General features: G+C 26.1%; 1 protein-coding gene across 4 annotated transcripts in view; it reads left to right on the forward strand.

The window, feature by feature from the left end:
• Positions 1-300: 300 nt before the first annotated feature.
• Positions 301-22,695, forward strand: part of LOC129969283 (kinesin-like protein KIF20B) — a 49,785-nt gene continuing 27,390 nt past the window's right edge. For 3 of the 4 annotated variants that reach the window (XM_056083776.1, XM_056083779.1, XM_056083777.1), the window contains exons 1-18: positions 301-471; positions 4,726-4,918; positions 7,279-7,534; positions 8,668-8,855; positions 10,255-10,387; positions 10,790-10,990; positions 12,171-12,282; positions 13,805-13,879; positions 14,748-14,894; positions 14,978-15,140; positions 16,421-16,588; positions 18,307-18,446; positions 18,567-18,729; positions 19,706-19,766; positions 21,048-21,251; positions 21,499-21,693; positions 21,945-22,034; positions 22,159-22,353. In XM_056083776.1, coding sequence (XP_055939751.1) covers positions 4,733-4,918; positions 7,279-7,534; positions 8,668-8,855; positions 10,255-10,387; positions 10,790-10,990; positions 12,171-12,282; positions 13,805-13,879; positions 14,748-14,894; positions 14,978-15,140; positions 16,421-16,588; positions 18,307-18,446; positions 18,567-18,729; positions 19,706-19,766; positions 21,048-21,251; positions 21,499-21,693; positions 21,945-22,034; positions 22,159-22,353 — 2,677 coding nt within the window. In that variant the 5' untranslated portion in view covers positions 301-471; positions 4,726-4,732. The remainder of the gene's footprint in view (positions 472-4,725; positions 4,919-7,278; positions 7,535-8,667; positions 8,856-10,254; positions 10,388-10,789; positions 10,991-12,170; positions 12,283-13,804; positions 13,880-14,747; positions 14,895-14,977; positions 15,141-16,420; positions 16,589-18,306; positions 18,447-18,566; positions 18,730-19,705; positions 19,767-21,047; positions 21,252-21,498; positions 21,694-21,944; positions 22,035-22,158; positions 22,354-22,695) is intronic. The other variant, XM_056083778.1, reaches the window with a different exon arrangement.

Raw genomic sequence — 22,695 nt, forward strand, 5'->3', positions numbered from 1 at the left:
AAATAAACTTTTAAAACGTGAAAATCGCGGGAAATATTAACCGCGGTTACAGTTTAATCGCGTAAAGTGATGAAATGAGTAGTTAAAATCAGTTTATATTCTCAAAAGTTATTTCACTTTTGTATTCTTATTTTAATGTATTTTCATCTGCTTTTAGCAATTACAAATTCTTAAGTTGTACATTTATCAAGAAAATGAAAAAAAGTCAATAAAAATCTACACCAACTTTTAGGCAGTTAATAATACTTGCTTCCTATTGGTTAAATCAGTGGTATCAACACAGAGAAGAAGAAATTCATATGCATAACGATTTCACGTTTTTGGCGGCAATAACAAACGCTTCAGTTTGTTTGGAGTGGAGCTTGCATGCGGATTTAAGTGTTAGGGTAACCGTCACTTCACATCAATTTATATATATTTTTGGCAATTTTCTTTTATCATTGAAATAACTTTTATTGTTCTGCTTCGCAGGTGAGTTTTCAATAGTTCTTTTGATTTTACCGTTTTAGTTTGTTTTACTACTGACTGAAGTACTTTCCTTGTCAAATGCATAACGTTTATTTTCATTCCTTAACGTTTTTTTTTCAGTAGATATTTATTTAATCAAAAAAGATACAATATATTATATTTTTTCCGTTTTTTTTTTTTTTTTTTTTTGTTATTTGTTCATGAGAACAAATTTGTATAACTTATTTAAGATGAGAATTTTAATTTTTCGAAAATTCCATTTCAGTCACTGCTGATTTGTTTCATGTATAATCTTATTTTACGTAGGAAATTTCAAATTTAAATTAAAATTTGATTTATAACGGAATATTGCCACACTTCAATCATTGATTGTTATTGTATTCAAATGTTTGAAGTGATGCAGTAAAAAGTGATCTTATTTGTTAATATTAAATTATGTAAATCATTTGTTTTGCATTTGTGCAGTATTGGATTACCTGAATTAATTTGTTGTTGATGAATATTTATCATGAAATATAAAAAATTTAGATGTATTAATTTTTTACTTTATTTGGCATCACGTATTTAAACTTGTATGTTTTAAATGTTAACTTTAATTGTGCAATTAATGCATTTTTTGGCTTATAAAAGTTGACAATATGTAACATTGTAAGTATATTGAAGGTTATAATTATCTATCAAATATTTGCAATCACATTTTAATAAAGTTGATTCAGCTTCACCATAATTGATTTTTGCCATTTCATGATATTTACACTGTTCCTTATATAAGTTTATTTTGTTTGACTCAACAATTGTGCCTCATTGTTTCTGAATTTTCATAGTAACCATCTATAGATATATATATAAATTTATTAAAACATAATCGGTAAAACAATCTAGATTGACATTTAGCATCCATGACAAAATGTAGAGTTTTGCATTTGTTAGTTGAAAATGATTGGCTATCTTGTTTGTACTAGATATTTTATATCTTCGATGGTTAATGATATTCCGAATGCTGCTGAATATTGTAAAGATATTGATGAGCATGTTATGCTCATAGGGTACTCGGAGGATTAGCTAATACAATGGTGTTATTTAATAAATAAAATCAACTGCTAATAGTTAATGATAGGAAAAGAAAAAAAGAAAATAGTTTTATAAAAATGTGATGTACCATGCATTAAGCAGTATCTATTAGAAGGCAAAACAAACTGAAATGAATCCATTAAGGTAAAATATTATATATATTTTTTAATTTCATGATCATAAATTACTTCGGTCTAGATTTTCTTTTTATGCAGCTGTACTATGAAATGTTAATAAATAAAATAGGCATATCTAATTTATACAGCATATTGCAAGATCTTTTACTACATTAGTATTTACATTCTTTCGAGTCGCTTGCTGATATACCTACCATTGAACAGAATTAAAATATTTTCATACAGAATAGCTTTAATGTAAAAATAACTTTTGTATAAAATATAATTTGTAAAATCCTTTATTTTGCCTGAAATGTTTTTAAATTAAAATGAGCATAACAATTTAATTAGGGTTTTAAAATTTAGATAATTTTCTCCCTAAATTATTAATATTTGTTATATAAGTACAATAAGTGCTACTTAATATGATCATTTCAGAGCATGCGGACTTTGGTAACTGAATTGAATAAAATCAACTATATTTTTAACATATCAAAAGAAAAAAAATATTTCTAAGCTATTAATAAAATTTTAAAAAAATATTTAAAATATTTTAATAATTGTTATTTTTTAACAATTTATCGTAATGATTGAATTATATATTGCTTCTACTTGCATGATGTTTTAGGATGGAATTAAATTTCTATATTTCAATTTCTCAACTCTTTCTTGTGTTCAACTGAAAGATTTTCATCAACACATTCATCCTCATCATAATTTATTATTTAATCTTGCTCACATTTTTGCAAAATTTTACAACAAAGAGTTAGTGAAGTTTTCAGTTGTACCACAGTGTTGGATTGAAAAGAGAAGAACTTTAATTCTTAAAACAGTTAAGGACTTTAAATTTGTCTATAAAATTGTAATCAGTTTTTTCTCCCCATTTTATTGATATAATCTCTGACAGTGATTTGTGCTGTTCGGTACATATTATTCTAGATATTACAACATTTTTTTTACCAATCTAGATAATATATATATATATAATGAAGCCCATTGCATGGGAAATATAATTCCCAAATGTTTTCTTACAAAGGAAACAAGAAATTCCTCAAATATAAAATTCTGACTAAATGTTAAAATTGATTTATGCAAGAAGCTGTGATAGACTTTATCATCATTGGATTGTAAACTGTGTATTTTTATTTTGCTTAGAGGCGTAAAAGTGTTTCTTAAATGAACAAATGTTTTTGAAACTAATTTTCTTAAACAAAAACATCTATAAGTATTTTGACCTATATTTTGTGACATAACCTATATTCTGAACTGTTTAGTGCCTGTGGTGGTGAACCTTTATGGATCAAAGTGCCATTTTTTTCTAAATGTTTAATGAGATATAACGTGCCGTCAAATAATTTTGACTTGTGATTATTGGGATAATAATAAAACTAAATAATAACAACTCAAAGCTCTTTATTTACTACGAAAAATACATTTTGCACTGTAATCAAAGTGAAGGTTTTAGTTATATGAGTCATTCAAATTAAAGTAACTTTAGTGTGACTTCTGTGGTTGCAGATTAGATGACAAATAACTTATATTAGGATTGTAAGATGTTACTGTTAGCAGAATGCAGCTGAATTGGAGTCATCTGCCAAAGGTTTTCTAAGAGAGTCTTTAATGTTACTCATCTCTAATAATAATCACTTGCAGGCATAGGTAGATAAAAATATGGTTAAAATAGCTTGAGCCAGCTTTTTAAAACAGTTAAATGTGTCTGGAATTGAATTCCATGTTTCCAAAACTTACTTGCATTTTTATTACTTGCATGTTCTTTACTTGCATTTTTATTTTGCTTGTTAATCATTTTGTTTCAATCAGTTCCTTTTCCTTGTTTCAATGATTTTTTAAATCTATATTGAACTAGACCGGAAATCAATCGGTTGCATTTCAAATTCTTTAATTTCCAACTAATCGAATTGGGACTAATTAAATTTATCAAATGAAGTAAAATCAGGGTACATAATAAACTTGAGCATTTCCGATAATTTGAGAAACTGAGAAAATCTCACTGAAAATTCCTTGATTGAAGAAACAATTTCGGAAATAAATTCTTTAATAACATTTTCTTCGTCTGGTTTCTCATATACATCTAAATCTTTGATATATATATTTCAAATTTAGGAAGTACTTGAAATAATATCGTTCCTAAAAACATGCAGTCCAGCGTCAAAAGCGCAAACGAGATCCATCATGTTTCATTTGTGCCTTGAAGCTTTACTTTCAATTCATTGAAATGTTGGCATATGTCTGTAAAAACATCAATTTTGAGAACCACATAACATCCAACAACTGTGAGTATTGTTCAATTTCCCCATCATTTTGCAGGAACAATCCGATTTTTTCCAAGCAGTCAACAAATCTTTGAAGTACATTCCCAAGGCGCAACCAGTGAACATTATTATACATTAGTAAGCCATTATACACTGAGTTGACTTCATGTACAAAGCCTCGATTAAAGTCTTTTCGCTTATTTTAAACATATTCAATTATTAATTGCGCTTATTTCCAGCGTACTACGATATGAGGTTGACTATTTTTGTGACTAACCATAGTAAATTATTTTATCAAGAGATGATTATATATCATGATAGGAGAGATCCATTATATTGGTGAATAATGCAGTGGAATTCAAGAATCGAATGCCCTATGTCTGTTTGAAATAAACTAATGAAAACATTTTTTCCCACCATATTTGGAGCACCATCAGTTACTGAAACAATGCTTTTCTATCAATTTCTTTCTCAACAGCCGTACAAATATATGTGTGTGTTTTAAAAGTGGAATGCTAATGCTCACGTTTGTTTGTAATACTTTATAGTGAATTTTGTTATTTTGAACTAAAATGCAAATTGTTTTGATCGGTGGTGTGCCCAAAATATTCTGTCGCGTGCCACTAGTTCGCCATCCCTGATCTAGGCTTAAAGGTTCATCTCTTAGCTTTATTAACTTGAGTTGCTATTGATTATAATTGGTTATGATTTAGATTTTGATAGTTATATATGACTTTACAGAAATTATATTTGGATTTAAACTATTACAGACTTTTTTAAAATTTTGGTTTTTGTAGGTAAAAGATGAGTTTCTCACCCCTGGATAATCGTGAGGGTGAGTCACCCATAAATCTCCCAAGAGTCACTATGTGTTTAGATGGAGCATTTCAAGATGAATTGAAAGAAGAAGATCTGCCCAAGAGTGAAAATATGAAAGTTTTTGCAAGAGTAAGGCCAATGTTGCAAAAGGAAGAAGATGCAGGATATAGGGTAATTTTTAAAAATTATATTTATTACTTTAACAAAGTAATGGAAATGTTTAAAAACTAAATTTATCAATATTTAGTCATCTTTTCATCATTTGAAGAAGAATGGGTCATTGTTTCAAGTAGGAAAACTAAAGAAATGCAAATATTAATTATTTTATGACTTTATTGTTAACCAGTTTTTATTTTCTTGCGACATTGATTAATGTAAGATTAATAGAGTGAAACAACATTAGGTGTCTTCAGTGTGATTAAAATTACTTGAGAATCTATATGCAAGCTCCTCAAACAGTGTTTTTTTAATGTGCAATGTTTTAAAACAATTAAGATTTGAAGATAGGATACTAAATTAAGAAGATTGTTTGGTATGCATGTATAATTGGTTAGAGGTTTTTAATTCAAATTACAATGTTGTACTTTGAATTCATTTGCATTCTTATGCAATTCTTTTTTTTTTTTTTTTTTTTTTTTTGTAATGAAATATCTTCCATGTACAAAAGTCTCAGACTCTACTAGATAATAGTGTTTTATTGTGATTTTCAAATAATGATTTCCAAAATCTCATGTGAAGTCATAATTTATTATTCAAACAATTGGACTTTCTTGATTAAAAGTTTCTAAATGGATTTCAAATTGCCAATTAACCCTTTAAATTGCCATTTTTTTCCAGTCATATTATGTTAAAATATTTTTAGGCTTGAAATTAGAATAAGAAAAAGGATTCATTTAGCTTATTAGATAAATTTAATTTGAAGTAACAAATCAAGACACATCATTTTGTCTGAGATAAAGAACTGAAGCATCTAAGTTTCTGACTTACTAAAAAAATTGTCAGAACTTATGCCAACCTACATAATTTCATACAAAGATTGATAAATTTGGTGGGAAGCATACTTCCCACAGCCTTAGAAAGGGTTAAGAAATTTTCAGTGGAGAAAAATGAACCATTTGTTGCTTCAAATCTTTATAAGAATATGTTGCTTTTTTATCATCTATAAAAGGAATTTAAAACAATTTAATCTCATTCTCTCAGAATCTGACTTGATTCTTCTGGAAAATAACTTTACTTATTTAGACATCAACTGGAAATATATAATTTTTGTGTCAAAATCAATCTGCTGCATATTCAAATATTAATAACATGTTTAATGAATTATTCGAAAGGGATTTAAAGTAATACATAATTATCGTACTGCATGTATCTAAAATTCAAAATATGATTTCAGCAACTGGTATCTTATAACTCTTCTCATTTGTTTTTTGAATGTATCACATCAACTCTATTTTTACTGTGTAAGCTTTAGCAAAATTTGTCAAGCATTTGACAACATTGCTATATCAGATATGCAATTGAATATTTTCACCGATTGATTCACCTTGATAGCATTATAAAATTTTTCCTTCTAAATCTCCTTTTTTAATCCATAAGCTTCTTCATAAAATTAGAAAGATCTCAAACAAATGAACATATTATTTTGCTTTGGATCCTAGGACACTATAATCTTGTGGAATGAAAAAAATGCATTTTTGAACAAATCAGTCTGAAGATGTAGCCCATATGTTCACTGGATTGCATTTCCTATATCTAACAAAATTCAAAAGAAAAAGCGTCGGAAGATTTTAGACATAGCTAGCACATCAAAAAACTTGGAGAAATTCTGATTATCGGAACTGTCACTGAAGGGAGAGAGGTACTGAAGGAAAAATATTTGTACAGAGTTTTCTGCAAGATGTTCATAACATTAGTCTTTTTAAATAAATTTAGCTTTTGAAATAACCTTCTGCAAAGAAACTATTAATTTAGATCATATTCTACTTCATTGTTGAAAATGATCAACCATTCAATGCTTTTTCTGAACTTAACCGAGTTTGAAAACTGCGGATTAAATGAACTCATAATTTAAATATTTGAAAATTAATAAAATTTTTATTATCTTACAAAATCTAAATTTTTAAAAATGTTTATTCAACTGAACTTTTGTGAAGGCTGAAATAACCATATTTGGATGTATAATTCATATAACCCACTGTCAATCAAACATATATTAGATTAGTCCAGTAAATAAAAATAATAATCACTGATGTTAAATTCTGTATTCATTTTACTTCTCCGGTTTTATTCTCAATTCCTGTATTTTCTTTAAATTAGAATTAATTCACTTTTGCTCTTTAGAACTGTTTATAACTTGTGTATTTTTAAAAGATATTTTTTATAATACATGTTTTATGTTAGGTGTATAATTTTTTATACTTGTACTAATAAAATATTAGGTATATTTTTTCATCATTGCTGAAGGAAAAGGCATTCATTTATTTATAAGAATTTTATAATTTTCATAACTTTTGGTATAATTTTTCTTTAAGGACTGTATTGCTGCAATTGATGATGAAACTGTCAGAGCTGTTGTTCCAGCTAACTCTGTAAAATTTAAAAATTCTGGTCTGAATCCCCAAGATGTCTTTGATTTTAAATATACTCAAGCATTTGGACCCGATATTGGACAGTTTGTATTTTTTGAACAGACTATCATGGATACCATGGTGGGCCTAATTGAAGGTCAGAACTGTTTGATCTTCAATTATGGAATTACTAATTCTGGAAAGACATATACTCTTCAAGGTGTGTATTGTTATTTTTATCATTCTAATAAGTATACTTTTTAGATGTCTTCAAACAAGTATAAATAATGTAGGCAAGGTTCACTTTTGTGCTAGGTATAAATATATATAATCTTTATGCTTATAAACAATCAAGTCTGATTAAAACTTATTTTTTCTCTTCAGGAACTCACTATAAAGAAAATGAGTTAAATAGAAACTTCTAAAGATTAAAAAGTGTCACCACTTTTGTAAGAGCAATACAATAAAACAGGCTCTAACAATTTAATAAACAACCACTAATACTGAACACTACACTTACAATTACACACATTTAGTCAATATTGATATTTACAAGCTGAACATAAATAAATCTCGGGTCTGTAGATTTCACATGCTTACAGTCTTGTAGCTGGTATTGTACTGCCGCTGTGCTTTTGATTGGCGAGAAGGTTGGTGCAATAGTTTTAGTTGAGAGTGTTACAGTGAGGTAATAAAAAGAAACATTTATAATTGTTTGTAATAAAAAACGATTGGAATAATATTAAATTAAAAGCAAGCCTCTAAAGTTGGCAATATAATAGAAATACTATTATATTATTGAGTTAATACACTATAGAAATGCAACAGCTCATCCAACTTTGAATGCACTATTTTGATGACATATTTTCATTTAGACTAATATTAATTATTAAATTAAGTTTATAAATTGAGCATATAATTGTCAATTTAGAATTTTGGGAACTTGTTTGAAATTGGTATGATTAAATTTCTTTGCAAAATTGAAGTTTACTTATTTAATTTTTTTTTTCCTGTAAAATGTATATAGATTATGGATATTATACATACTATACTATGTATACTGTATTAACACATATAAAATATTGTATAATGATAACGAGACTAGACAAAAATATTCATCTTAATTATTTTTGCTATTAAAATACTTTAATCTTTTTTATGATTTCAAATAGTGTAGTGGAGATCAATATATTTAATAATTTCTGTTTGTAATTTCTTTTCATAATATTGTCTCGTCTTCTCTCATTTGATTTATTGCTTCAACTAAAACATATTTTTGTTAATTTTTATTTCAAATTATTTTTTGTAATATAGTAAAATTATTACAATGCTTCATTAAATTTTATGTTTTAGGTAACGAAGCAAATCCAGGAATTATTCCTCTGGCTATGCATCTATTTTTTGGTTGTATTGAAAGTCAGTTAATGAATGATATTTGTGTGAAACCAGACAAATTTTCTGATACCGTTGTATTAAATGATAGTGAACGAACACAAGAATATCGTTTGAAGGAAGAACTTCTACGATTGGTGGACCATGATGTAAGATTTAATATTTTTTTATTACACTCAGTCTCCTCGATTAAGACCTATATGTCTTAAGGTCACAAAAAATTTCAAAACGAGTATATATAAATATTTTTTACAACATATACATATATTTTCTGTTTCATATGTAATAGTTATAATTCATTTGAATGAAAATACGGTTGAATATAGGTTTGATTTAATCTATCAGTCCTAGGTCGATGATAACCTGTATTTTATTTGACTGAATAACCTGGTTTTCTTGTCATACTTTAAAAGACTTTTGAATTGGTTCAAATTCAGTTTTTCTTTCTCTCTCACTTAATTGTAAAAGGGAGAATGAAAACGAAGCAAATTTGTAACATACTGTTTTGGGAGGTGAGGTAGACTGTTGATCTAATTTGTAATTTACTATCAGAATTTTTTTTTCTTTTTCTAAATTTTAATTAAATATTTAATGAATTAGAGAAGGTAAAATATCAAGTTTGTTTTTATAATTTTTATAAACAGCTACCAATATAATCATATATTCTATGCATTATGAAATATAGCAAATTACCTTTTAATCATATTTAATGCTATGAAAAAGGAATTAACAGAATATTTTTTAAATCCCATTTTGAAATCAATGTAAAATAATCTTCCAATAAACTGTTTTTAATTTTATTTTCAAGCATTATGGCAATATAGAAGAATGATAATTTTAACACTTAAGCAAGATTTTTATCATGTGGGAACATCATGTTGTTTTGGCTTGAGATTTTTGAAGCCTCAAAATACATAGGCAACAAGTTGACAATTTATTTATTGGTAAAAATATTACAGCACAAAATTGATTTTTGCATCATATTGAAGTTCAAAAATGATGCAATTGTTTCAATGAATGTTTCAAAATGATGAATTGTTTCAATGATACTAATGTATTGATTTATAAATTAAATTTCTATTTTTAATGAATTTTTTAAAAATATAATTAAATCATAATTTTCAACAATTGATTTCGCACAAAATAAAAATAAAATTTAATCTGCATGAGCCAAATATGACAAATTTCTGCATTATTTTATAATAACCCTAAAAGCGAAAAATTGATGTCTCAAAAGAGATAAATCGTATATTTGTTATCAAATTTCTATCAAATATCCCATTTTCTATTTATTTCATTTCATACAATCAAAATTACTGATTCCTGAAAATTTAAAGCTATTATTTCTAGGTTTAATTTGCAGTACTTTTTAATCAGAGCTTTTGTAAATATGATGGCAACAAATTGATAAAAGCTAATTTCTTGTGTTATTTGCTAATGGCTATATTGTAAATAATTTAAATTTCTATTACACCTATTATTTTTTAATTATTTTATCTCCTTCCAAAGTTGTACATTGTAATAAAGTATTAATTTATTCTCTTTCAGTCTATTAACAAAACTACTGGATCTGAAACTTCTATTAGTAGCAGCAGATCTTCTAAGCTTTTTTCTCAAGTATTATGTGAATGCTTTCGTGATGATTTTAAATATCAGTCTGATACGACTTTGCCTCCTGATGGTAAATATAATTTTATGAATCATATTGTATTAAAAAAGATATCTTAGATGTAATTTGGCATTATTTATTTATTTTACTTCTCTTATTAAGTGTTTTTAAGTTATTATATTTCAAAATATTAAAGCTTTTTAGTTCATTAAATATTTTTTTATGTCATGAAAAGACTTACCTGATTTTAAAAAGATATATATTTTAAAGCTACAATTGCAATAATTTCTTAAAAGGAACGCTTTCTAATTATTTTAAATTGTTTGTAATTAATTGTAATAATTGTTTTAAAATTTACTTGTTTAATACATTTTAACTTCTAAAGAAAATGTTATTGTGTTCACTTATTTGCTTTCACTTTATTTTTATTTGTTTTTATTTTAAATAATAAAAGACTTGTGTACTTCTTTACAGAAATGATTGCAGCTCAATCAGCTCTGTACATGCGAGAACAGTGTAAAAAGAAAGTGGATGATCAACCTGGCAAATGTAACATTTGGGTGTCTTTCATTGAAATTTACAATGAGTATATTTATGATCTGCTTCAGCCTAACATTACTCAAAGACAAAAGTTGTCCTTAGCTGAAGATCAAAATGGTGATGTTTACGTTAAAGGTAAAATTTATGTAATTTTTTCTTCGTACTAGTATTATATTTATATAATAAACTTTTCTTCATAATAGTTTTTACTCTGTATATGTTTTAGAAAATTAGAATTAATAAAATGTTGTTTTCTGTAAAGAAATTGAATTTGCTTTACCATATTATAACAATTTTTATATAATTTAATATAAAAATTATTAATTTTATTTGAATTTTATATTTTTACTAATATTACCAAAGTATTATTTAAAATAAAAAACAAAATTATTTCTTCCTTGTTCTCCATGTTTTTCCTACTGGCATAAATATTTCTAAAAATTCTTCTTCTATGTCTTCTTAAATTCATAATCAGTTTTGAGTCTCTTATTTTATTGTTTTGATCATAATATAGTTATGCAAGAAAATGCAGATTTAGTGTAGAAACTGAATTATTCCAGAAAGCATCTGTGATTAATTGTCATAAAAATTTGCATAATCATACAATTTTCTTCACTTATTTTTTGAGCTATTCTATATAAATATTATATAGAAGTTCTCTATAAATGTTACACTAGTTTATATCTGTTTTATTGGTCTCAAACTTTGTTTATGAAAGCTTTTCCGAGGGATATAAGTGTACATGAATGAATTTTCCAACTTGCAAGGCTATTAAAAAGAAACAAAACAAAATTTAAATTTGTTTGCCGAAAATGTAAAATTACAGGTGAAAACTTAAAATTCAATACAGTTATAAGTTCTCAATGTGAACAGGTGTTTATTTCATTTCTACTAACTGGTATTGATGAGTTTAAGACATTTGTTTCACACCAGATGTCTTTCAAAAGTATGGGGTAGGATATGGCACCAACTTGATGTCCTTCATGTTTCTAGAGGGGTTCACATTGACCATTTATTATTCTGTTGAAATCAAGCATTCAACAGATATTTGACAAACAAGAAGATTGTACTTTATTATTTTTTTCTTTTAATAGTCCTGCGAATGTTTATTTCATGCAAATATTCACTTATGAAAGGAGTTGCATTGAATACTTACGACTGTGCTGAATTCAAATTTTCAATTATTATTTTTTATTTCTATTGTACAAAAAGTTTTACTTTATTTTCTTTTAATAGCTCTGCAAAGCTGGGATATTCATTTATGTATACCCAGTATATTATCTGTGTTTCATGTCATGAAAATGTTTTTGTTTAGGTGCCAGAGAAATCTGTGTATCAAACAGCATGGAAGCTATAAAACTTTTGCAAGTTGGAAGGAGGAATCTGAGAATCGCCTCCACTAAATTGAACTACCAATCTAGCAGAAGGTATAATAGTAGTTAATCAATTGCTCTGTTTCTCTTAATGTTAAAAAATACAGATTTTGTTTAAAATTTTGTTCATAGTTCTCTTCCAAATATTTCAAAATTATATATAATATTATATATTGAAAGTATGAATTAGTTGGGATCTCAAAAGGTTTTTTTTATATAACTGCATAATTTTTAGTCCTGCTGTTAGACAAGTACCATATTTTTCTGTAATTTTAACTTTTTTAAAAAACTATATTTTGGGGATTGATTTAATGATGATATGGATCCAATAATCTCAATAAAAAAAATGAGTGCTTTTTTCATTAGCTGTGGGCCAATGATAAATCACCAAATATATTACTTTTTATTTCTATGGTTATTATATTTTTAAAGCTTTATTTTTCTCATTCTTTAAAAAATTTGCTTTAAATGAATTTAGTTTTGTGTGTGTGTGTGAAAATTATTTAAATTTTTCAATTGTTTATTGTTGCCTTTTTTTTTTTTACATTTTTGCCAAAGCAAAATTTGTGATTGTGTGAAAATTTGTCCCATAAATCTAATGAAAAAACAATATAGTGTTATAATTTGCTATATAAGAATTTCTTTCTATTCATCTTTCAAACAAAAAAATAAAATGGCATTAGAAAATAAGACTATAACAAATACAACAGATGGATGCATGACAGCAGATTAATGGGGAGAATTATGCTACTTTGAAAATAGGATTACTAAAATTTGGTAATCTGACATTTTTTTTTTTTTTTTTTTTTTTTGACAATCTATTTTGGCATCTGATATTTCATTTGATAATGATTTGCTTAGAAAATTATTCCACCCATTCTACCTGCTTGGCAATAGTTTTGCCTTCATGGCCACATATTCGTACATCACAGGATTTTTTTCATTTGTCTATTTTCACTATTTTATTTTGATTTATATATGGGTTTTAAATCTAAGTTTTTAAAGTCAAAAAAATAAATAAAGATTATATTTGGAAATATGTTGTAATTTATGTTTTAGGGAAATGAATTTAATTATTTTATTATTAAGAGTTATCTTGAATAAAAGTTGCTACCTTTACATTAGACAACCTATTAAAGTTTAAGTAATTCCAGATTAAAGCGTGAGAAGTAATAAGTTTGGAAGCTGAGTGTCTTTGTGGCCTAAAAATATTCTAATTATCCTGCTTCCCTTCAATTTTTGTTCTTAGGAATTTAATTCTCTATGAGCAAAAGAATTGTGTATTCGTTGATAATTTGTTTTGGATCATTCATTCTTTTGTAAGGTTTCAGTCTAACCTTTTCAGAGTTTTGCAATAAATTTTTAATAGTTTATCATTGTGAAATGCCATTTAATATAAAAAAAGAAAATCTAAAGAATTTATTTCAAATGTTACATTTTTGTTTGTAAATTAATTTTGTAAAATTGCACCTGTAAAGAAATATAGAATATTTTTAATGAATATTTAGCAATCTTGAATTATTTTATTGCAAAATCACGTTTTATCTTTAAAAATAAATTTTATTTTATTTTTCAGTCACTGCATATTTACTGTAAAAATCGCTAGAGTTTATGATGATGAAGAACATGGTACTTGTGGAAGAGTAAATAGGTAATTCTTTTGAAATTTAAACTATAAGTAAATTCTTCTGCATGCTTTTTGAATTTTGACATAAAATTATTTCAAAACTAATTAATTTTGTTATTATCATAAATTTTAAATATATGTATTATTTGTTCTTATGTTTTATGATATTGAATAGTTATTTAATAATATCCTCTTACTGAATAACATCACATATAAATGTTTTTTTTATACAAGCCAAAACTCCATGGTTGTTAGTGTTATTTTTAGGTGTTAAGTTTATTAATATTTAAAAAGTTTTACAAATTCATTGAATTTTTCTAAAATTTATAAAATAAACTTTAAAGAATAATTAATCACCGGTGGGTAAATGATTTTTAATGCCTGTAAATTTCTCATAGTGATAATTTATAAATTAGAAAAAGAAATAGTTTTATTAAAAATTGGTAAGAGTAATAATTTCTATGTTTTCTTGTACTGGTTCTTCTCAAATAATTATTAATTCGTTTATGTTGCAAATATAAAATTAAAAAAGTTTTTGACCCCCCCCCCCCTTTCCTACAATGCCTGGCCATGGATATTTATTGAATTGCTTTGATTTTTTCTATTTGGGCATGGATTTAAATATTATTACCAAAAAATTATTTGAAATGTTTTTTATAGACATTCAAGATGTTATTCTCACTCTCATCAAGAATTTCTAAATTTGTCATTCCCCTACCCTCTAATTTGTTACTTGTAATTTTTATGCATAGAATTAGTTTCAGCAGAGAGTGTTACTTTAAAGATTTTTCATAGCATGAAGCAACCATACCTTCCAATTTCAATTTTTGATTTACTCAGCCCAAAAATGCATTATTTACTGTCTTTTTTTTTTTTTTTTTTTCCTTCCTAGAATATCTTTCTGTGATCTGGCTGGCTCTGAACGAGCTAACAAGGCTCAAACTTCAGGTATGCGACTGAAAGAAGCAGGATACATCAACACTTCTTTGATGGTTTTAGGTCGATGTTTAGACCAGCTTCGACGAAACCAAACAGCACGGCATGTATTTTATTAGCTTATTATATAAATAATCTAATTTTGATACTTGCTTTGTTGAGTTAACATTTTATTTTTATTTCTAGGGATAAGAAAATGATTCCTTTCAGAGAAAGTAAATTGACTCGACTTTTCTCTAATCATTTCCTTGGAAAAGGAAAAGCTGTTATGATTGCAAATGCCAGTCCATGTGAATATACATTTGACGAAACTTTGAATGTGCTGCGTTTCTCTGCTCTTGCAAAGGATGTATGTTGCTTTTATTATTATTATTATTATTATTAAAAATGTATTTAGAACATCTATTTATAAAGGTTAAGAAATTCTTTGTTTTTCATTTATCAGACATGGCACATTTTTGTGGATTTAAGCATTTTTTGAGTCAATTCAGCAAATTTGTGAGATCAGTTAAGTTTTTTCCAGCATTTTTTTGAGTTTGATTTTATAGTAAAATGGCAATAATTCAGATAGGTTTTATTTTATTGATTTCCGATCTGACAATAGCTGGAAGGTATATAAGGCCTATGAAAAGATAAAATCTGTATTTGAGGTATTTGTTGATTGGTAATGTACTTCCATACTGCTTCATCTATTTTCTACATTCTTTAAGTCATATTAATGCCACTAACCTCAGTTGACTATTCCCCCTTCATATCCCTGTCATTGTTTATATGTTTGATTAATTCATTGTTTGTCTCTTAACATTATTCATTAAAGCTTATATATTCCTAAAAATCTCATTTTTATGAATATATAAGCTCTTTTTTACAATAAGAAATTTACCATAAATGCAAATATAAATTAAACTGACTGGAGAATTGGAAATTTAACAAAAGATTAAGTATTATATTCACTTCTGTGCTAACCTAAATATTTTTGTTTTCAACAATATCAATTGTAAGGCCATCAATTTATCTTACAGATATTGAAACTAACATTCAAAGACAGCAGGATTTACAGGGTGTATTTTTTATTAAGGATTTTTAATTGATTTATTACAATATTCCATCATTTTTTTTTAATTTTAAGATTAAGATATACTGTTATTTTATCTTTAAGTTGTTTTGTTCTTTTTATTCAAGGCATTGGTATTTTAAAATAATGTTCTTTTAATATTTATAGCAAAACATAATTTTTTTAAACAGAATAATAATAATATATAGAACAGCTACATTTGCTATCATAATTATATTGTAATTTTCTCGATTTTGTTTCATTGCCTTGTAAACATTCTCATCTTCCAAATTTTGATATTTTTACATTGTAGTAATTAATAAAAAAGACAGAAGGTGTCCATTCGTGCGAAGTTTACACTTAAACGTATAATTTGAAATCACTTTCTTATTCATATATTTTGTTATCAATGATATTTACTGTTAATTTGTCATGTCAATCACAATTATAAGCTAAATAAATTTGCTGCTTATGTGTTTTGAAAAGTTTGACTTCTTAATGGATTTTATATTTTTATCCTGTGGTCATCTTAGATTCTTTGTGATAGTAAAGCCATTTACTTTTTTTTTTCCTAGTTGACAATCGCCGATTCATATATTTCAACAGCTCAGAGCTCTATTCTAGATATTTGCAATCAATGGCGAACATCTAAGAATCGTAATTCTGGTGTGTCTCCCGATCAAAGTTGCGAGTTTGACTCTTCATTTATGCAAGAACTGGAAGAAAAGGATGAAATGATTGAGGTACATTAATTTATCAATACTTTTATATTGTTTTTTTTTATTATTATTATTTCTTTTTATTTTCAATATTTTAGATTAAGAATATTTTAGCACATATTGTCCTTGTGATTTTATCCTTTCATGTTAATTAATTTCAATTGTTTTAGATTTCAAGATATTCAGTACTTGCCTTATTAAAACAAAAAAATGATATTATTTTTTATTTTTATTATTTTTTTTAGTAAGTATTTAATCTTTCTTACTCCTACAATACATTCATATTAAAAAGGTTGGCTACAGAAACATTGCTTAAAAATGAATTAGTTAATTTGGTTTTGTTCTTTTATAACTCTGAACAACTAAAATAAGTTAATTTTAGTGAAAATGAGGTGTTGTAGATGAACTGGAATAAAACTTAAATATCTTTTCATTGTATCCTCCAGAAATCTAAACTATTGAATAAATTTGCTTTGAATTTTGTTCACAAATACTAAGATATGTTGGAAAGGTTCTAAGTCTCATTAATTAGTTTTTTACTAAATAAATCTATGATTCCATTCTGCATGTAAATGTTAAATAATTAAATGTCATGGTGTCTTAATATTTGTTTAGCTAGCAGTTTAAAACAGAAATATGGAAAAGTGGGCGATTATATAAGATTTCATCTTTTTAATACTGATAAGATTTCTTTATCTTTTTGATTACCCTTCTTTTGAGATTTCTTATTGCATCAGAATTTATTCAAAATTTTATTATTTTCTTTCAAAATGGCTGTTCAATACATCCATCACATATTTAATTTGTCTTTTACAATTTTTACTAATTTTATTCCATTTTTTAAAAATTAGCTTTCTGCTTTTTTTAATAAAAAAAAAAAAAAAATTGGGACAAGCAATAAAATTAGCTAAAAAAATTTTTTTAAATTAACCAATGCTACAGATTTTATCATTTTATTTAAGGTTAGAAGCAAAAAGATTTTATATGTTAATATTTTATATAAGGGAATCTTTCTGTTTAAAAATACTATATGCAGAATGGTTTATTTATTGGATGTATAGGGACTCTCTTAATTGATAATATTAAACTCATTTTCATTGTCTCGCATTCTGAGCTACCTTATAAATTTAACCTTTGCTATGAATTTATTGAATTTATTAATTCTGTTCTCATATTGTGTTTAATCCGGCAACACTTTTTTGTTAAATTTTCTTTAGCAACATTGTTCCTATCTTTTGTGTATTAAATATCTTCCAACTTGTGCATGTGTAGCTATTGTGATAGATATTATATGTTACTTGAACTTTTATTAATGTTGCAATATGTTATAAGTACTTCAAATTTTGTCACAAAGCCTGATGTATAAAATAAAACTTTAATGAAGGCTTTGTGGCAAATAATTAGCTAATTTTTATTTGTTAAAAAAATCATGAAAATAATTTTATTCTAAGTAATATTTGATATATCAAATTGTAAGTATATTTTTCCAAAAAAATGTTTTTTGTTCTGATGTATTTTTTGCTATTCTCTTTTATTATTCATTCTTTCACATAATATTTTACTTTAAAGTCTGTTCTTTATTTCATGGATTAAACTTTTTCTGCATTATCTTTAAAACTGAAAAGTTAATCTTTTTAGACATGAAACTGAATATTAAAAATGCAGTGAAACAATTTTAACTGCATAAATGTTTCTTTGCACTAAATCATAATTGTGAATTGCTTGATAAATATGATTTTCAGAAACTTGTTGATGTGGCTGAATCATTAAGGCTAAATCTTGAAAAAGAAAGGAAGGAAAAAATTGAATTAGAATTTAAAATCAGACAAGAAGTGGGTAATGAATATGCAGCATACAGTGATGGATTATTGGATGAACAGAAGTAAGTTAAATATTTAAAAAGTTTAATCTTAGAGTTCTATGAGTTATATATTATGAATTTAGTCTTTCTTAGTAATTGACATTATTTTTAACTTTCATGCCCCTTTAAATATTTGTACAGGGAAATTTTTGAAAGACAAATTGAATCACTGAGGGAAATCTATACAAAGAGGATTGAAGCCATGAAAGAGATGTATGAAAAGAAAATACGTGAGCTTCAGGAAGAAGATGGATCTGAAGATAGTTTTGAAAAGTCAATCAGTGAAATAAATAAAACATTTGATGTAAGTGCTTTATTTTATTTGTTAAAAATAAATTACTTTAAAAAACTTCTATTCTCTGAACTTGTTCATATGGCCAGATTTTCCAATGAATTTAAAAATATTATTTCATAATATTTTTATTGTTTATGATAACCATATATTTATTTATATATTTCTGGCTCATTCAGAAATAGTTGTTTTGAATTTCCCCAGTAATAGATGAATTTTTTGAACATTCCAAATTGTATCAGCAAACCACTTCAGAATCTTGTTATTTAGAGAATTTATAAATTTTAAATTTTCCTTCCGCTATCATATAAGTGCCTTGGTCATCTTAGTTACTGTATTTCAGACTAGGCTTTAACTGTAAAATCTTACTATTGTCTATATTTTTAAAACTGTTGAATTTAATTTTTTGAGAATGGTAATTTTGGATGTATTTAAGACAAGCCTAGTGGAATTACATAGAAACATTTACTCTACCTCGATTTTTACTTTATAATAATCTAATCAACTTTGAATAGTGTGTCTGTTATTTGAAGGAATTATTTAAAATAGAGCAAACATATGTAATTTATGGCTTTAGCTATACACTCCAACATCTGTTAGTGGCAGATATATAAATATATATATATATATATATATATATATATATATATATATATATATATATATATAGTTCAGAAAAATCTAAATCTATCCCTCTGAGTATTTATCTGGCCCAATCCAGCCTGGTTAATTCTGTACTGTTTGGTTGGACTGTAGTGCAAATAAGGCTTGGAAATTGTAGAGCAAGTTGTCATCTGGAGTGGATTAAGTTTGAAAACATCTACTATTCATTTTGACCGTGATTAATTGCATTAATGTAATGTAATGAATCTCTAAAGCAATAATGTTGAATTGTTTAAAATAATTCTATCTCTTTGCTACTTAAATTTAGATGCTTGTTTCTAACTTTTATTATTTACTTACATATACTTTTATTAAAAAATTTTAGAAGTTGGAAGAAGAATCATTGATTAGTTTTTCACCAGCAGTTGGAGCACTCCCTAAACAAGGTAATCTGTTTATAAAAAATAGATGTTTAAAGTTTTTTTAAATTAGGAACAGCTAATCTATTTTAAAAAGACTTGAATTATGCTGTCTCAATAATCTAGTATTTCAGTTTTTGCTTAATTGTTAATATAAATAAAATTTGCCTAGTGAAAAAAAATGCTGCTATTAATATTAGCTCCCCTCCCCCAAAAAAGAAGTAGAGATATATATCATTTTTATCAAACTATATCATTTTATTCAAATATGAATTCCAACTGTTGAAAACTTTACTATACAATTGATTTTTGAGTAAAGAGGAAAAAAGTATTTATATTTGAATAAATCATAGTGAGAGCATGGACAAGAGCTTTGACAAAGTTTAATTATTCAAAGCAATACATTCTTTCTGGTATTTTTCAATTAAAATAGGATAAACATTGTTTATTTGAGGATCCCTAGACTAATACCTTTTAACCTTTCTACTTCGCTAAGGGGTGTTTTGCAAAAATACGAATGAATATTATGTTTCTTAATTCCGTGATAGTCTGAGTTCATTCTATTGCTGAATGCAAGCATCTCCTTTCAATTTTTCTCTCACTTTCCTTTCTTTTTTCTTTTTTTATATATATATATATATGAAATAAACACTTCCTGATGTGCATGCAAAGGCACGGCGAGTTTCAAAATTCTAGAATGAACAATACATATTTTATTGTTTATATATTATTTTAATATAAATGCTTGTCTGATCTATAAAAGTTAATTATATAGGTATCATTATTGAATTTAAATAATTGTAACTTTTAAACTTTAAATCAAAGTTATTATATATATATTCTTTAATGCTTATGTTCCCTGTCAAGTTTGAAATCATAGAAATATGACATTGTGAATAAGGGAAAGCTGTGTCTTTGAAATGAGAAAAATCCCTGATGTTTTGCTAATTCATCAGATTTGAAAGTTCCCAAAAAGTGAAAATTTTCATGACTTAATATTAAATTTAGATGTGGTTTGATTAAATTTATCATGTAGGTTCTCTAAATTAATTTTTATTGTATTATATAGCTCGTGACTTCTTTTTAATGTAGATCTTGCATTCATATCTACCTTTGTAATGCTTGATTTCCGAAAATTATCCAATCGTCGAATTTCTACATTTCCAAATTGGTCCAATTCTTTTAATTGAGATAGTTGTTTTATGGTATATGCTATCATTTCAGAACATTTTTAATTTGTATTTGAAGGAATTTTTTATTATTTTGTTTTTAAAAATTACATTTTCAATTTAATTTTTATCATTGCAGAAGTTCCGAAAGCTGAAGGAAATGTTTCTGTTACCGTGGATACATCTATGGACTTTTTTGATGCAGTTGCTGAAGAAGAAGATGAAAAATCCACTACTGACATACAGTCGCTCAAAAAGGAGTTAGAATCTGTTTCAAAAGAATTGGATGTTACTAAAATAAAATTGGAACAGACCACAAAAAATCTGAAAGAATCTCAAAGTGGTATTCATGAAATTTATTTTTATCACATGCACTTTATAACTCATAGTTTTATTTAATGTTCATTTGGTTTCTTGTTTTATCTGTAGATTTTACATTTTGTTGCTTAATGCATTCTTTCCCCCTATGTTGTCAGTATTGTTTTTTTCCTTTCTCTTAGATAGATTTTAAAATTATCTATAGACATAAAAATTAATGTATCTCACTAAAAAGGATATATATTAATTTCTTTTGATGTTTTTGACTGTAGAAGGAGCAATTGCTAAAGAAAAGTCTGATGCATTGAATTGTAAATTACTGGAAGCTAATCAAGTTTTGGAAGAATACCAAAAAGAACTTGAACAGTTGAAAGCCAATTGTGTGTCCTTTGAAAATGAAATTGATTCCTTATTAGAGGAGAGAAAAAAATTACAAGATAATATTCTACATCTTTCTGGTCAAATTGGTAATTTTATTTTTTATTTTATTCGGCTTCTTCTAATTTTCTTATGTCTATTTAAATTTGTAATTGCTTATTATCTTATTTTGCTGTAATTATTTAATTTCAGTCTTCTGTAGACTTAGTAATTGTAACAATATCTGCCATTTTGTAAATAGTTAAGTCGGACAGGCGATTATCTTCAAGGTGGTTCATAGAATTCCTGTACTAATTTTTTATCCATTATTTCTGAACTGATTTTTGTGTTTTGTTAACAGCCCAAAGTACAACTGAGACTGAGCAGTTAAAGAAAGAAAAATGTGAAATGGAAGAAAGTTATTCTCTAAAGTTGGCAGAAAGTGAACAAAGTATGCTTTGATCTTTTAATATTAGTTCTCTTTTAATAAGTCATTTCCACTTTTTAAAATAAACATTGCTTTAAAACATGTACTTTGCTTTAATTTTTTTTATTTCTTGTTCTTCATTTTCTAGAAATTGCTGATTTGGAAGATAAATGTAGAGAACTCAGTTGCAAACTTGAAGAGTCTGTTCAAACTATAGAGGAAGAAAAGATGAAATTTAATAAATTAGAAGAAGAATATGTCTCCTATAAAAGTAATGTCACTTCAACTGCTGAAGAATTCAGTGATTTGAAAGAAAAATTCAACTCCTTCTCTCAACAGCTAGGTAAATTCTATGAAATCTTTCCATCCTTTTTAAGAATTTCTAGTATAGTTTAGTTATTCAGACTGTGATATATAAAGCACTATCATACGTGAGATAGAAATTGCTTTTGTTACTTATTGTCAATTGGCAACTGTGAAATGTAAACAAATTGCTATGAATGTTTCAAACTGCTTCATAGCAGATTTTAATTGCTTCAACGCTTATGAAATTCAATTTCACCCATAAAACATTTAATCACATGCTTTTGCTAATGCTGAAAATTAAAATGAAAAAAGTACTTTCTTTGCTAGAAATAGCATTTCTGCTTTCAATTTGTGTTATATATACTTTTTAATATGCACT

Source organism: Argiope bruennichi, chromosome 5 (genome assembly GCF_947563725.1).
Source record: "Argiope bruennichi chromosome 5, qqArgBrue1.1, whole genome shotgun sequence".
Classification (NCBI taxonomy): Eukaryota; Metazoa; Arthropoda; class Arachnida; order Araneae; family Araneidae; genus Argiope; species Argiope bruennichi.